The sequence below is a fragment of the Malaclemys terrapin genome, chromosome 18 (genome assembly GCF_027887155.1).
Source record: "Malaclemys terrapin pileata isolate rMalTer1 chromosome 18, rMalTer1.hap1, whole genome shotgun sequence".
NCBI lineage: Eukaryota > Metazoa > Chordata > Testudines > Emydidae > Malaclemys > Malaclemys terrapin.
The window spans coordinates 25,040,771-25,055,464 of record NC_071522.1 but is presented as its reverse complement, the minus strand read 5'-3'; the positions used below and the strand labels follow the sequence as shown (position 1 = coordinate 25,055,464).

The following is a 14,694-nucleotide window of genomic DNA, read 5'->3' as shown; positions in this document are numbered from 1 at the left end:
TTTTGACCGCCTCTGCATACTGTGCATTACTTTACATTTATCCACATTAAATTTCATTTGCCATTTTGTTGCCCAATCACTTAGTTTTGTGAGATCTTTCTGAAGTTCTTCACCGTCTGCTTTGGTCTTAACTATCTTGAGCAGTTTAGTATCATCTGCAAACTTTGCCACCTCACTGTTTACCCCTTTCTCCAGATCATTTATGAATAAGTTCAATAGCATTGGTCCTAGGACTGACCCTTGGGGAACACCACTAGTTACCCCTCTCCATTCTGAAAATTTACCATTTATTCCTACCATTTGTTCCCTGTCTTTTAAGCAGTTCTCAATCCATGAAAGGATCTTCCCTCTTATCCCATGACAACTTAATTTATGTAAGAGCCTTTGGTGAGGGACCTTGCCAAAGGCTTTCTGGAAATCTAAGTACACTATGTCCACTGGATCCCCCTTGTCCACATGTTTGTTGACCCCTTCAAAGAACTCTAATAGATTAGTAAGATATGATTTCCCTTTACAGAAACCATGTTGACTTTTGCCCAACAATTTATGTTCTTTTATGTGTCTGACAATTTTATTCTTTACTATTGTTTCAACTAATTTGCCCGTAACTGATGTTGGACTTACTGGTCTGTAATTGCTGGGATCACCTCTAGAGCCCTTTTTAAATATTGGCGTTACCTTAGCTATCTTCCAGTCATTGGGTACAGAAGCCAATTTAAAGGACAGGTTACAAACCATAGTTAATAGTTCCGCCATTTCACATTTGATTTTTTTCAGAACTCTTGGGTGAATGCCATCTGGTCCTGGTGACTTGTTACTGTTAAGTTTATCAATTAATTCCAAAATCTTCTCTAGTGACACCTCAATCTGTGACAATTCCTCAGATTTGTCACCTACAAAGGCTGTCTCAGGTTTGGGAATCTCCCTAACATCCTCAGCCCTGAAGACTGAAGCAAAGAATTCATTTAGTTTCTCCACAATTACTTTATTATCTTTAAGTGCTCCTTTTGTATCTCGATCATCCAGGGCCCCACTGGTTGTTTAGCAGGGGGTTGGACTAAATGACCTCCTGAGGTCTCTTCAAACCCTAATCTTCTATGATTCAGTAAGTTCTTGGAATATCTTGGAGCAACTTTTTGTTTCAGGAAGTGGAGAAAGTGACTAGGGGACAGCGTTTTTAGACTTGATTCTGACCAACAGGGTAAGGCAGTGGTTGCCAACCTGAAGGTAGAAGGCAAGTTGGGTGAAAGTGATCCGATACTGTCATGATTCTAAGGAAAGGAAGGAGTCAGAGCAGTGGAATAAGGACAATGGACTTTAGCCAACTCAGATAACTGGTAGGGAGCATGTATGATGTTTGGGGTATCACCCAGACCAGTCGGGAGTTCTGTCACCACCTGTCCTGTAACCTTCAGGTGCCTTGGCGCTGTGCTGCTATGGCTCAGAGCCCTGACACCTGTGGCCAGCCCACAAGCACAAGGTCTCACCCTGGCTTCCACCAGCCTAGTTACTCCTTGCAAGGTGACCTCAGTAGCCCTTCTAGTCCTGAGTCTTCCCAAATCCGTCCTTCCTCAGTTCTTAACAACCATACACTCAGACTCTTCCCCTCTGGTTCATCGTCCCCAAAGGTGTGAAACCAGTCCCCACTTATCATAGACTCATAGAAGATTAGGGTTGGAAGAGACCTTTTTTTTGCCTCTGTCTTCACGCACAAGGTCAGCTCCCAGATTGCTGCACTGGGCAGTACAGCATGGGGAGAAGGTGGCCAACCCTCTGTGGAGAAAGAAGTGGTTCGGGACTATTTAGAAAAACTGGACGTGCACAAGTCCATGGGGCCGGATGCGCTGCATCCGAGGGTGCTAAAGGAGTTGGCGGGTGAGATTGCAGAGCCATTAGCCATTATTTTTGAAAACTCATGGCGATCGGGGGAGGTCCCAGATGACTGGAAAAAGGCTAATGTAGTGCCCATCTTTAAAAAAGGGAAGAAGGAGGATCCGGGGAACTACAGGCCAGTCAGCCTCACCTCAGTCCCTGGAAAAATCATGGAGCAGGTCCTCAAGGAATCAATTATGAAACATTTAGAGGAGAGGAAAGTGATCAGGAATAGTCAGCATGGATTCACGAAGGGGAAGTCGTGCCTGACTAACCTAATTGCCTTCTATGATGAGATAACTGGCTCTGTGGATGAGGGGAAAGCAGTGGATGTGTTATTTCTTGACTTTAGCAAAGCTTTTGATACTGTCTCCCACAGTATTCTTGCCACCAAGTTAAAGAAGTATGGGCTGGATGAATGGACTGTAAGGTGGATAGAAAGCTGGCTAGATCGTCGGGCTCAACGGGTAGTGATCAATGGCTCCATGTCTAGTTGGCAGCCGGTTTCAAGTGGAGTGCCCCAAGGGTCGGTCCTGGGGCCGGTTTTGTTTAATATCTTTATTAATGATCTGGAGGATGGTGTGGACTGCACTCTCAGCAAGTTTGCAGATGACACTAAACTAGGAGGCGTGGTAGATACACTAGAGGGTAGGGATCGGATACAGAGGGACCTAGACAAATTAGAGGATTGGGCAGAAAAAAACCTGATGAGGTTCAACAAGGACAAGTGCAGAGTCCTGCACTTAGGACGGAAGAATCCCATGCACTGCTACAGACTAGGGACCGAATGGCTAGGTAGCAGTTCTGCTGAAAAGGACCTAGGGGTCACAGTGGACGAGAAGCTGGATATGAGTCAACAGTGTGCTCTTGTTGCCAAGAAGGCTAACGGCATTTTGGGCTGTATAAGTAGGGGCATTGCCAGCAGATCGAGGAACGTGATCGTTCCCCTTTATTCGACAATGGTGAGGCCTCATCTGGAATACTGTGTCCAGTTTTGGTCCCCACACTACAAGAAGGATGTGGAAAAATTGGAAAGAGTCCAGCGGAGGGCAACAAAAATGATTAGGGGTCTGGAGCACATGACTTATGAGGAGAGGCTGAGAGAACTGGGATTGTTTAGTCTCCAGAAGAGAAGAATGAGGGGGGATTTGATAGCAGCCTTCAACTACCTGAAGGGGGGTTCCAAAGAGGATGGAGCTCGGCTGTTCTCAGTGGTGGCAGATGACAGAACAAGGAGCAATGGTCTCAAGCTGCAGTGGGGGAGGTCCAGGTTGGATATCAGGAAAAACTATTTCACTAGGAGGGTGGTGAAACACTGGAATGCGTTACCTAGGGAGGTGGTGGAGTCTCCTTCCTTGGAGGTTTTTAAGGCCCGGCTTGACAAAGCCCTGGCTGGGATGATTTAGCTGGGAATTGGTCCTGCTTTGAGCAGGGGGTTGGACTAGATGACCTCTTGAGGTCCCTTCCAACTCTGATATTCTATGATTCTATGATTCTCAGGAGGTTATCTAGTCCAACCTCCTGCTCAAAGCAGGACCAACACCAACTAAAGCATCCCAGGCCTTAAAAACCTCTAAGGATGGAGATTCCACCACCTCCCTAGGTAACCCATTCCAGTGCTTCATCACCCTCCTAGTGAAATAGTGTTTCCTAATATCCAACCTAGACCTCCCCCAATGCAACTTGAGACCATTGCAACTTGTTCTGTCATCTGCCACCACGGAGAACAGCCGAGCTCCGTCCTTTTTGGAACCCCCCTTCAGGTAGTTGAAGGCTGATGTCAAATGCCCCCTCACTCTTCTCTTCTGCAGACTAAACAAGCCCAGTTCCCTCAGCCTCTCCTCGTAAGTCATGTGCCCCAGCCCCCTGATCATTTTTGTTGCCCTCCGCTGGAATCTCTCCAATTTGTCCACATCCTTTCTGTATTGGGGGGCCCCAAACTGGATGCAATACTGCAGATGTGGCCTCACCAGTGCCGAATAGAGGGGAATAGTCACTTCCATCGATCTGCTGGCAATGCTCCTACAAATGCAGCCCAATATGCCGTTAGCCTTCTTGGCAACAAAAGCACACTGCTGACTCATATCCAGCTTCTCGTCCACTGTAATCACCAGGTCCTTTTCTACAGAGCTGCTGCTTAGCCAGTCGGTCCCCAGTCTGTAGTGGTACATGGGATTCTTCCTACCTAAGTGCAGGACTCTGCACTTGTCCTTGCTGAACCTCATCAGATTTCTTTTGGCCCAATCCTCCAATTTGGCTAGGTCACTCTGGACCCTATCCCTTCCAGCATATCTACCTCTCCCCCCAGCTTAGTGTCATCTACAAACTTGCTGAGGGTGCAAACTAACTTTGGCACATACACTCCACACAGTCTGCACACCAGAGACCTGTGAGGGGTAAAAATAAACAAGAGGTCTATTTAATAGAAAAACCACAGACTTTGAGATGAAAGAGTAAGGGAGAGCACAGATACAAGTTACACAGTAAATAAACGGCACCACACAACTTCTGGCTTCACATTACAATATTAGATAAAATCCCCTTTCTAATACAAGTTAGCAATTTCCTTTGAACAGTTTCCCAGCCTACCCACTAGCCATAGGCAGGATGCAGCGTTCACAGACAGCCTCCCACCTTCCAGACTGTCCCCCAAATTCTGGATGAAAAGCCTCAGACACAAGCCTGGTTTTAAAAGGCTTCCCCTGCCTGCCTTGCTTTTCTTTATCTCTTAGTCCAGGGTGACTCATGTTTATTCAGAATGTGGAAAACCCCTCTTGATTTAAGAGCCAGGATGTCTATGTCTTTCCATTAAATTTAATGATCCTCCGTTGTCTTTCCCTAGGCTGGGTGGGTACCCAAAGTTGGTTTCATGTAGACAAATGACTTGAGAGGTGCCTCTTCTTTTCTGAGCACTCACTTTAGAGTGAGTGGGGAGAGGGATAGCTCAGTGGTTTGAGCATTGGCCTGCTAAACCCAGGGTTGTGGGGTCAATTCTTGAGGGAGCTATTTAGGGATCTGGGGCAAAAATCTGTCTGGGGATTGATCCAGCTTTGAGTAGGGGGTTGGACTAGGTGACCTCCTGAGGTCCCTTCCAACCCTGATATTCTGTGATTCAAGCTGGAGCTGAAGTTTTATGAGCACAGTTCTCTATAGACACAAATAAAAGCATCACAAGCATGGCCTGTGTACATACCTCATAATGATTATTAAGTTTAGATCATGACAAGCGTTCATAAAAGACCTTAGTTTGCATGTATTTCTAGTACATTAACATTGTGTACAATCAGTTGGTTCAAATGCTTTTTCTTTTGGGTTCAAACCCCCTGTTCTCCCATTGGGGTGTCTGGATCCTGATTGTCACAGGATCCCATGGGAAGAAAATCAAAGGGAAAATGTAGCTTGGGAGAGTTGGCGGTTTCTTGAAGAGATAATATGAAAGGCACAACACCAAACGATACCAGTACAAAGGAAAGATCGGCAGAATAGTAAGAGGCCAATATGGCTCCATTAGTAACTCTTTAATGACCTGACAATCAAAAAGGAATCCTACAACAAGTGGACATATGACAAATCACAAAAAGAATAGCACAAGCATATAGTAACAAAATCAGAAAGACTAAGGGACAAAATGAGTTACTAGCAAGGGACATAAAAGGCAATAAGATCAGGTTCTTTAAATACATTATGAGTGAGAGAAACACAAAGTATAGGCCCGCTACTTAGTAGAGAAGGAGAGCTAATAATTTAAGATATCAAGTAGACAGGTGTTTAATGCCTATTTTGCTTCAGTCTTCACTAAGAAGGTTAATTGTAACTAGCTGCTTAATACAATTAATATTAACAAAAGGCTGAAGGAACCCCAGCCAGAATAGGGAAAGAACAGTTTAAAGAATATGTAGATAAATTAGATGTATTCAAGTTGGCAGGGCCTGACAAAATTCACCATAGGGTATTTAAGGAACTAGCTGAAGCAATCTCAGAAACATTAGAATCTTTGAGAACTCATGGAGGATGGGTGAGTTCCCAGAGGGCTGGAGAAGAGCGGACATAGTACCTGTTTTTAAAAAGGGGAACAAAGAGGACCTGGGGAGTTACAGACCCAGTCAGCCTAACTTCAATCCATGGAAAGAACTGGAATAAATAATTAATCAATTTGTAACCACCAAGAGAATAATTGCCAGGATCCCAACAAGGGCAGTCATGGCCAAGGGTCAGAGCAAGGGCAACCCTGAGGCTGGGAGTAGCAGAGGAGTTCGTAGTCAGGTCCAGGCCAGAGTCAGTACCAAGGGTCATAGTCCGAATCAGGTGGTGAAGTCAGGAGCGCTGCCAGCTTTTCTGCTGCCCTAGGTGGCGGAAGGTCTCGCCCCGAAATGCCGCCCCCCCCATAGAGGCAGCGGAAGGTCCCGCCGCCGAAATACCGCCACGGTCGCCGCCTAGGTCACCTAATGGGTTGCAGCGGCCCTGGGTGAAGTCCAAATCAAGCCGAGGTCAAGCAAGGAATTCCACAGCAAGGAGCAGGAATGGTTGAGGCAGGTACAGAAGATCTTTGCTGTTGCCTGGACACTTCCTGGAACGCCCCTTGGGTTTATATGGGGAAGGGAGCCAATCAGGAGCGATGGGGCTACTGTCTGTCAAGCCCTTAAGGTGGAACTTCTGATGAGCTGTGTGTTACAGGTACTGCTGAGTGGCAGCCTGGAGCTGTCAGCTGCCTGGGTTCTAGACCTGTAGTTCCTTGCAGTAATACGATGGTAAATAATAGCCAATGTGAATTTGTCACGAACGAGTCATGCCAGGTCAGCCTGATTTCCTTCATTGGCAGGGTGACTGGCCTGTCAGATGGAGGAAGCAGTAGATGTCATAGAACTTGATTTTAGTAAGGCTTTTGACATAGTCCCAAATGACATTCTCATAAGCAAACTAGAGAAATATGATCCAGATGAAATCACAATAAGGTGGGTGCACAAATGGTTGAGAGACTGAACTCGAATAATAGTTATCAATGCTTTGCTGTCAGACTGAGAGGGCGTGTCTAGTGGGGTTCTGCAGGAGTCTGTCCTGGGTCTGGTACTATTCAATATGTTCATTAATGATTTGGATAATGGAGTGGACCGTATGCTTATACATTTGTGGATGACACCAACCTGGGAGGGGTTGCAGTTCCATTAGCACAGACATTGCTGTGCTGGGCACAGAATTCCTACTCTCTATTTAACATTCTTGACTCTTTCTCAGCGGAGCGAGAGAGAGATGTAGTCTTCAGCTGTTTAAATTAGTAACCAGTACTGCACTTGTCTGTACTTGTCTGAAAATGTAAGAGACAGCTGGAGCTAGTGGTTTGCGCTCAGGAAAACTGCTTTCAGCCCAGGATAAAATGGGCCGGTATCTCAGGACATGAGGACTGCAGTGGGATCCAGATGCGTCTCTAATCCACGTGTATTCTGGCTTTTAGAATTGGTTTGCAAAGCAATCCCTTATTCTCTTCTAAACGGTCTAAAATAAGCTGAATTCTTCTGTCCACGACCAGGTATTGAACAGAGTATTGAACAAGAGGAAGGATTGAATAGATCATCTGCTGACCTGAGGATAAGGAAAACGCAGGTGAGTCTCTGTCCTGGTGAATCTTGGTTTGGGAGGATGGAGGTTGAGACAAGCTTTGCGCACTAACGTGTTCCAGAAGGTGATGGAGGACAGAGGCTGCAGGTATTCTGCCCTGAGCCCTGAAAAGCACTTCACAGTAACGGGGCAGATTGCTAGGTGTGTCTGCGAAAGAGTGTGCATGCTTTGTGCACCCCCAGCTTGCATTCCTGAAGACCGAATGTGATTCCCGTGATCTGTGTATGTAATGTAATAAACGGGTGCGTGCATCCAATGCCTCACATGGGTGTGCACATCAGGGCTTCTGTGTGGGTAACTCGGGTGTGTGGGGTTTTGCACACACATTTTGAAATATCTGGCCCAGTGGGATTTTATTGAACCAAGAAATAAACTATAGTACACACACCTTGGGGACAGAAAGTTCCCTTCTGCAGTGGGTGCTAAACCTGGCTCCTCTGTGCACTTTAAAGAGCATGGAAAGATGCTTATGGAAAGACATAAGAGATGTCAAAGCTGAATGACACTGTCGGGAAGTTTATGCCCTAAAAGTGATTAGAATATAAACTTCTGGATTGCGCTCTGCAGGCCCATAATCTGCTCCTGGAAATTCACTACCTTCATGGGGCACCGCCCTGTCTGGCAGCCTGGGAAATAGCAGCATTTGAATAGTTAAAACAATTCTATCTCCCATTACAAAGGAGTTCTTTGGTAACTGGCACCTCAGATAGCAGGTTTCTTACTGTATTGTCACAGCGATGTGGCAGTAAGTCCTACTTTATTAGCAAAGGGGTTTCAAAGGAATAAGAGGAAATTGCTGTAAGTACATTAGAATCGAGCATTGTAAAAGCAAGTCTAATGCTGCCCTGGGTTCTATTAATGGGAGCACCAGGTGAAACAAGGGGGATGATTATTTCCCCCTATTCAGCACCAGGGAGACCCAGGGCTCATGTTATATGTTCAGTTTTAGGCACATGGACAGAGAAATTCCAGAGGTGAGCAACAGTAATGATAACTTAAGAGCTGTGAGAACAGAAGAGGAGATGTGGGGTGATTATCACAGAAGAAAGCCAGGCAGATGGGGGGCACAGTGATCGTGTACAGGGACATCCAGGGACATCCAGGCAATGCTTAGATACTCCAGTAGTGGGTGCCTTAGCCAAATCTTTTACAGATCCATAATAAGCTGTTCTGAGGAAGGCATAGCACTAGAGGGCACTGCCCCTGGGCGAGGCGTCTGCCAGGGTATCTCCTGTACCAGTGAAGAGCAAATTGGAGATGGATATAAACTGGCCATCAACAGGTTTAGGCTCAAAATTAGGCGAAGGTTTCTAACCATCACAGGAGTGAAGTTCTGGAATAGCCTTCCAAGGGGAGCAATGGGGGCAAAAACCTAACTGGCTTCAAGACTGAGCTTGGTAAGTTTATGGAGGGGATGGCATGACAGGACTGCCAATAGCAAAAATCCCCAGTGGCTGGAGACGGGACACTAGATGGGGAGATCTCTGAGTTACTAGAGAATTCTTTTCCAGGTATCCCCTTGTGGGTCTTGCCCACATTCTCAGGGGCTAACTGATCTCCACATGTGGGGTCAGGAAGGAATTTTCTCCCGGGTCAGATTGGCAGAGACCTTGGGGTTTTTCACTTTCCTCTACAGCATGGGCACGGGTCACTTGCAAGTTTAAACTAGTATAAATGGTGAGTTCTCTGTAACTTGAAGGCTTTAAACCGTGATTTGAGGACTTCAGTAATACAGCCAGAGGTTCGGAGTCTATCACAGGAGTGGCCGGGTGAGGTTCTGTGGCCCGCAATGTGCAGGAGGTCAGACGAGATGATCACAATGGTCCCTTCTGACCTTAAAGTCTACGAACCACAATGTCCAATAGAGCTTGTACAGTCTTAGGCAGCATGCATACATCCGGTCACAGACAAGGAAGGAAATGAATGGCCCTGGTAACGTTTTCCAAAGTGACGTAGCCACTTACAAGCTGAGATCTCATGAGACTAGCTTGTGCTAAAATCTTTAAAGAGCTGCACATAGCTTGGCAAAATGTCAATTACATGGGTAGATGGTAGCCATCCACATGTATTTGAAGGGTGCAAAAAGCAAGAGGGAGCAGAATTGTATAGGGATGGTACAGCAGGATTAGACATAGGAGTAAGGGGATGAAACTGAGCCAAAGCAAACATCAGGGAGAAGTGTTTTAGGAGTAGTGCGATGTACTAGACATTGGGGTACTCGGAATGGTAGTGGACTGATCCCCTGAATCATTTGAAATTGGACTGGGGAAAGCCCTGGGGAATATACTCTAGGGAACAATCCTATGCTGGGCCAGTCCTACCTGGAGGAATTGACATAGTGTGAAAAGCAATTAGATTGGCTGTTTCACTGCCAATAAATCATTCTTATCTCTAGCTTCTCTGAGGCCTTGTCTGCACTGGCAAGTTTCTGCGCAGTTAAGCAGCTTTCTGCGCTGTAACTCCCAAGGTGTAGACACTGCCAAGCCACTTGGTGCGCAGAAACTGCACTGTTGCAGCACTGTAACAAAACCACCCTGACAAGAGGCGTACAGCTTTCTGAGCCGGGGCTACAGCGCTGCGGTGCCAGTGTAGACACCATGGCGATTACAGTGCTGCGATTGGCCTCCAGGAGGTGTCCCACAAAACCTGTTCTCACCTCTCTGGTCATAAGTTTGAGCTCTACTGCCCTGTCCTCAGGTGACCAACCAGGAGCCCCACCCCTTAAATTCCTTGGGAATTTTGAAAGTCCCCTTCCTATTTGCTTGGTGACACGTGCAGTTATCTCAGCGCATCTTCCCAGGTGACTATGCCTGCTCCACGCACCAGGCGATCCCCTGCTTGGAGCAATGCCGAGCTGGTGGACCTCATAAGAATTTGGGGAGAGGAGGCAGTGCAGTCACAGCTGTGCTCCAGCCGTCGGAATGATGATATCTATGGACAGATGTCACGATGCATGACAGAAAGGGGCCCTGACTGGGACACACTGCAGTGCAGAGTCAAAGTGAAGGAGCTGTGGAACACCTACCATAAGACGCGAGAGGCAAACCACTGCTCTGGTGCTGCCCCCACGAGCTGCCGGTTCTACAAAGAGCTGGACACGACACTCGGTGGTGACACCACCTCCACTGCGAAGGCCACTGTGGATACATCGAGAGTGGACCAAGCCAGGAGGAGGAAATCTTGGACGAGGATGTGGAGGGGGTGGGGGACCCAGAGGCAGAGGATGACTCGGAGGTCAGAGATGCATGCACCCAGGAGCTCTTCTCTACCCCGGAGGAGGCTAGCCAGTCACAGCTGTCGGAGCCTGGCGAAGCACAAACAGGAGAGGAGGCCCCCGGTAAGTGGCTTTGAATTTGGGAATCGCTGAGCGAGTTGTTGGGGGCAGGAGGGTTGCAGAAAGCAGGCTTGTATCTGTATACCACCACATGCCTAGTCTGAGTGGCAGAACAGAGTGTTGATTGACTCCCTCACTTCACGGGAATCTGCCTCAGAGATCTCCACGAAACTCTCGTGATGATACTGGGCAATCTGCTGCCACAGGTTCTTTGGCAGAGCTGCTTTGTTTCTTGCCCCATTAAGGGTAACTTTCCCGCGCCACTGTGCCATCACTGGGGGAGACGGGGGACACCATTGCTGCACACAGGCGAGCCGCATAAGAGCCAGGGCAGAAGCCGCAGTCTTGGAGAAGACCCTCCCTTGATTCCCTGCTCACCCTCAGCAGCGAGATATCTTCCATAATGAACAGAGCCTGTGGAAAATGTGAGGAGAGTAATGATTATCAGGCCCCCGCTACAGTGCTGGTTCGCTCCAAGAGCCACTTGCCCAGTGTGCAGTATGATTCCCTGCACCTGCGGTTACTCACCATTTTGGGGTGTCTTGTGGCTCATGTGTGCTTGCCTGGGGTCAGCCAGTTACTGACAGGTATGTGAATAGTGGCTGTGTTTTAAATTACTGAATCAGTGGTCTGTGTTGCAAACAATACTGCTTCTGTAAAATGTTGCATTTCTGCTTCACAGATATGACCTTAGGAGCCAGCCTCCCTCTTTGTTATCGCCAGCTGAATGGCTGCGCAGAATTAGAAAGTCGCCACGAAGAACTAAAGAGGACTTTCTGCATGGTGTCATGATGCACTCCGCTGCCGAAAGACAAGAATTGAAGGAGTGGCGGGACAGTGAGAAGAGGGACCGAAAGGAGAATGTGGCACACCAGAATGAAGCCAAGGAGCGGCTCTTAAAAGTTATGAAGCGCCAAGCGGACACGCTCCAGGTGCTACTAGCACACCAAATCAAGCAGCTCTACGCGCGCCCTCCCCTGCAGCCCCTGTCCCAAAACGCTTTCCCATGCGCCCCCCAGACACTGCCAACACACTCTTGCATTCCACTCCTGCCCATCACAGTCCAGCCCTGCGGACTCCCTGTACCCACTGCACTCAACACCCGTCCCTCTGCACTTTAGCCCTGCTGAAGTACAGTACCCATTGCACTGTACTCCAAAGGACAAGGTTGCATATGATACTTAGACATATACAAATACCGTCCGGGGACCCTACCTCCTCCTGGGACCCTCTCTTCCCCCATCCTCCACAGTGCTGATGTGTTTTTTTGTTTGTCTCTCTCCTCTGGTTGTTGTTTTTTAATAAAAGAATTGTTTTGGTTTGAAAGCAATCGTTAGTCCATTAATTGAAAGCAAACAGAGCCCTGCAAAGCAACAGGCAATTTTCTTAAACCTTCATAATGCATCATCTGCACCGATCACAATCACCTACACTTCCAAGCATAGCAACAAATGTTAGTGGATTTCAGCTTCAAATTGCTGCCTCAAGGCATCTGTGATCCTTATGGCCCTGCGCTGTGCCCCTCTAATAGCCCTGGTCTCTGGCTGTTCAAACTCAGCCTCCAGGTGCTGAGCCTCAGCAGTCCAGCTCTAAGTGAAGCTTTCACCCTTCTCTTCACAAATATTATGGAGCGTACAGCACATGGCTATAAGCACAGGAATATTGTCATCAGCCAGATCCAGCCTCCCATATAGGCACCGCCAGCGGGCCTTTAAATGGCCAAAAGCACACTCAACAGTCATCCTGCACTTGCTCAGCCTGTTGTTGAACCGCTCCTTGCTGCTGTCAAGGTGCCCAGTGTATGGCTTCATAAGCCGTGGCATTAAGGGGTAGGCAGGGTCTCCCAGGATCACAATAGGCATTTCGACTTCCCCTACGGTGAACTTCTGGTCCGGGAAGAAAGTCCCTGCTTTCAGCTTCCTGAACAGGCCAGTGTTCCAAAAGATGCGTGCGTCATGCACCTTTCCAGACCAGCCTGCGTTAATGTCCGTGAAATGCCAAAGGTGATCCACAAGCGCTAAAGAACCATAGAGAAATACCCCTTCCAATTAATGTACTCAGTGGCTAGGTGGTCTGGTGCCAGAATTGGAATATGCATGCCATCTATCGCCCCTCTGCAGTTAGGGAAGCCCATTTCTGCAAAGCCCATTCCACAATGTCACGCACATTGCCCAGAGTCACAGAGTCATAGAATCTCAGGGTTGGAAGGGACCTCAGGAGGTCATCTAATACAACCCCCTGCTCAAAGCAGGACCAATTCCCAACTAAATCATCCCAGCCAGGGCTTTGTCACGCCTGACCTTAAAAACCTCTAAGGAAGAAGATTCCACCACCTCCCTAGGTAACCCAGTCCAGTGCTTCACCACCCTCCTAGTGAAAAAGTTTTTCCTAATATCCAACCTAAACCTCCCCCACTGCAACTTGAGACCATTACTCCTTGTTCTGTCATCTGGTACCACTGAGAACAGTCTAAATCCATCCTCTTTGGAACCCCCCTTTCAGGTAGTTGAAAGCAGCTATCAAATCCCCCCCTCATTCTTCTCTTCTGCAGACTAAATAATCCCAGTTCCCTCAGCCTCTCCTCATAAGTCATGTGCTCCAGCCCCCTAATCAGTCACGGTCTTTCGGAGCAGGATGCGATTAATGGCCCTGCACACTTCCATCAACACGAGTCCAACGGTTGACTTTCCCACTCCAAACTGATTAGCGACCGATCAGTAGCAGTCTGGAATAGCCAGCTTCCACAGTGCAATCACCACATGCTTCTCCAATGACAGGGGAGCTCTCATTCTCATGTCCTTGTGCCGCAGGACTGAGGCGAGCTCATCACACTCCCATGAAGGTGGCTTTCCTCATCCGAAAGTTCTGCAGCCACTGCTCGTCATCCCAAACGTGCATGACGATGTGATCCCAACACTCAGTGCTTGTTTCCTGAGCCCAAAAGTGGTGTTTCACTGTGGTCAGCACATCCGTGAATGCCACAAGCAATCTCGTGTCGTAGCTACTACACGTGGCGAGATCAATGTCGAACTCCTCTTGCCTTTGTAGTTTAAGAAATAACTCCACTGCCACTCATGACATGTTAGTGAGAGTGAGCAGCATATTGGTCAACTCTGCAGGATCCATTCCTGCAGACCGAAGAAGCAGAGTCCGCAGTACACAAACCATTGAAAGATGGTGCCAGATGTGGACGGAAGCACAGGGATTGCTGGGATGTGAAGCGATGCATCACGGGGCATTGGGACAGGACCCAGGATGCCCCGTGACCCCCTTCGCCTTCCCACAACTCTTAGCGGCAGAAGAGGAAGAGATGCTCTGTGGGATAGCTGCCCAGAGTGCACCGCTCCGAATACCACTTCAAGTGCCGCAAGTGTGAACACGCTATTGTGCAGGCAGCTGACAGTGTGAACACACAACCGCGGTTTCCCTTCAGCGCTCTCTGAGCGGCGCTGTAACTGCCGGCAATGTAACTCTGCTAATGTAGACAGACCCTGACACTTTTTCCCTGATAAAGTTGTAAAGTCCTTTAAGGGCACCTTTAAGGAAAACATGTTGGTTATATGCCCTTTGCTGCTGCTTTGAGATTCTAAAGGGACCTAAATCTTTTTTTCTCCTGCTTGTTATTTTACCTGAGAAATAACAGGAATATCAAATCTTGTCTTCTCTGTTTCTATGGATGGATTTCACAGCTTTTAACTGAAGAGGCTAGGTGCTGGAGCGTTGAGGGGGAGAGAGAGCTTTTCTTCCATCTGTTCAAGAGTTCGTATTAAACAGTGTTGACAATTTTTTTTAAATCTTTTTATTCACTCATTAAAAACCTTTCCCCTCTCAGTTAATCCAGTTTTATCTTCCTTGGTATCATAACCCTACTAGTT

General features: G+C 47.6%; 1 protein-coding gene across 2 annotated transcripts in view; it reads left to right on the top strand.

Annotated features, from left to right (window-relative positions):
* Window positions 1-14,694, top strand: part of STX1A (syntaxin 1A) — a 304,457-nt gene that overhangs the window by 226,846 nt on the left and 62,917 nt on the right. For both annotated transcript variants that reach the window (XM_054008657.1, XM_054008658.1), the window contains exon 5: window positions 7,397-7,470. In XM_054008657.1, coding sequence (XP_053864632.1) covers window positions 7,397-7,470 — 74 coding nt within the window. The remainder of the gene's footprint in view (window positions 1-7,396; window positions 7,471-14,694) is intronic.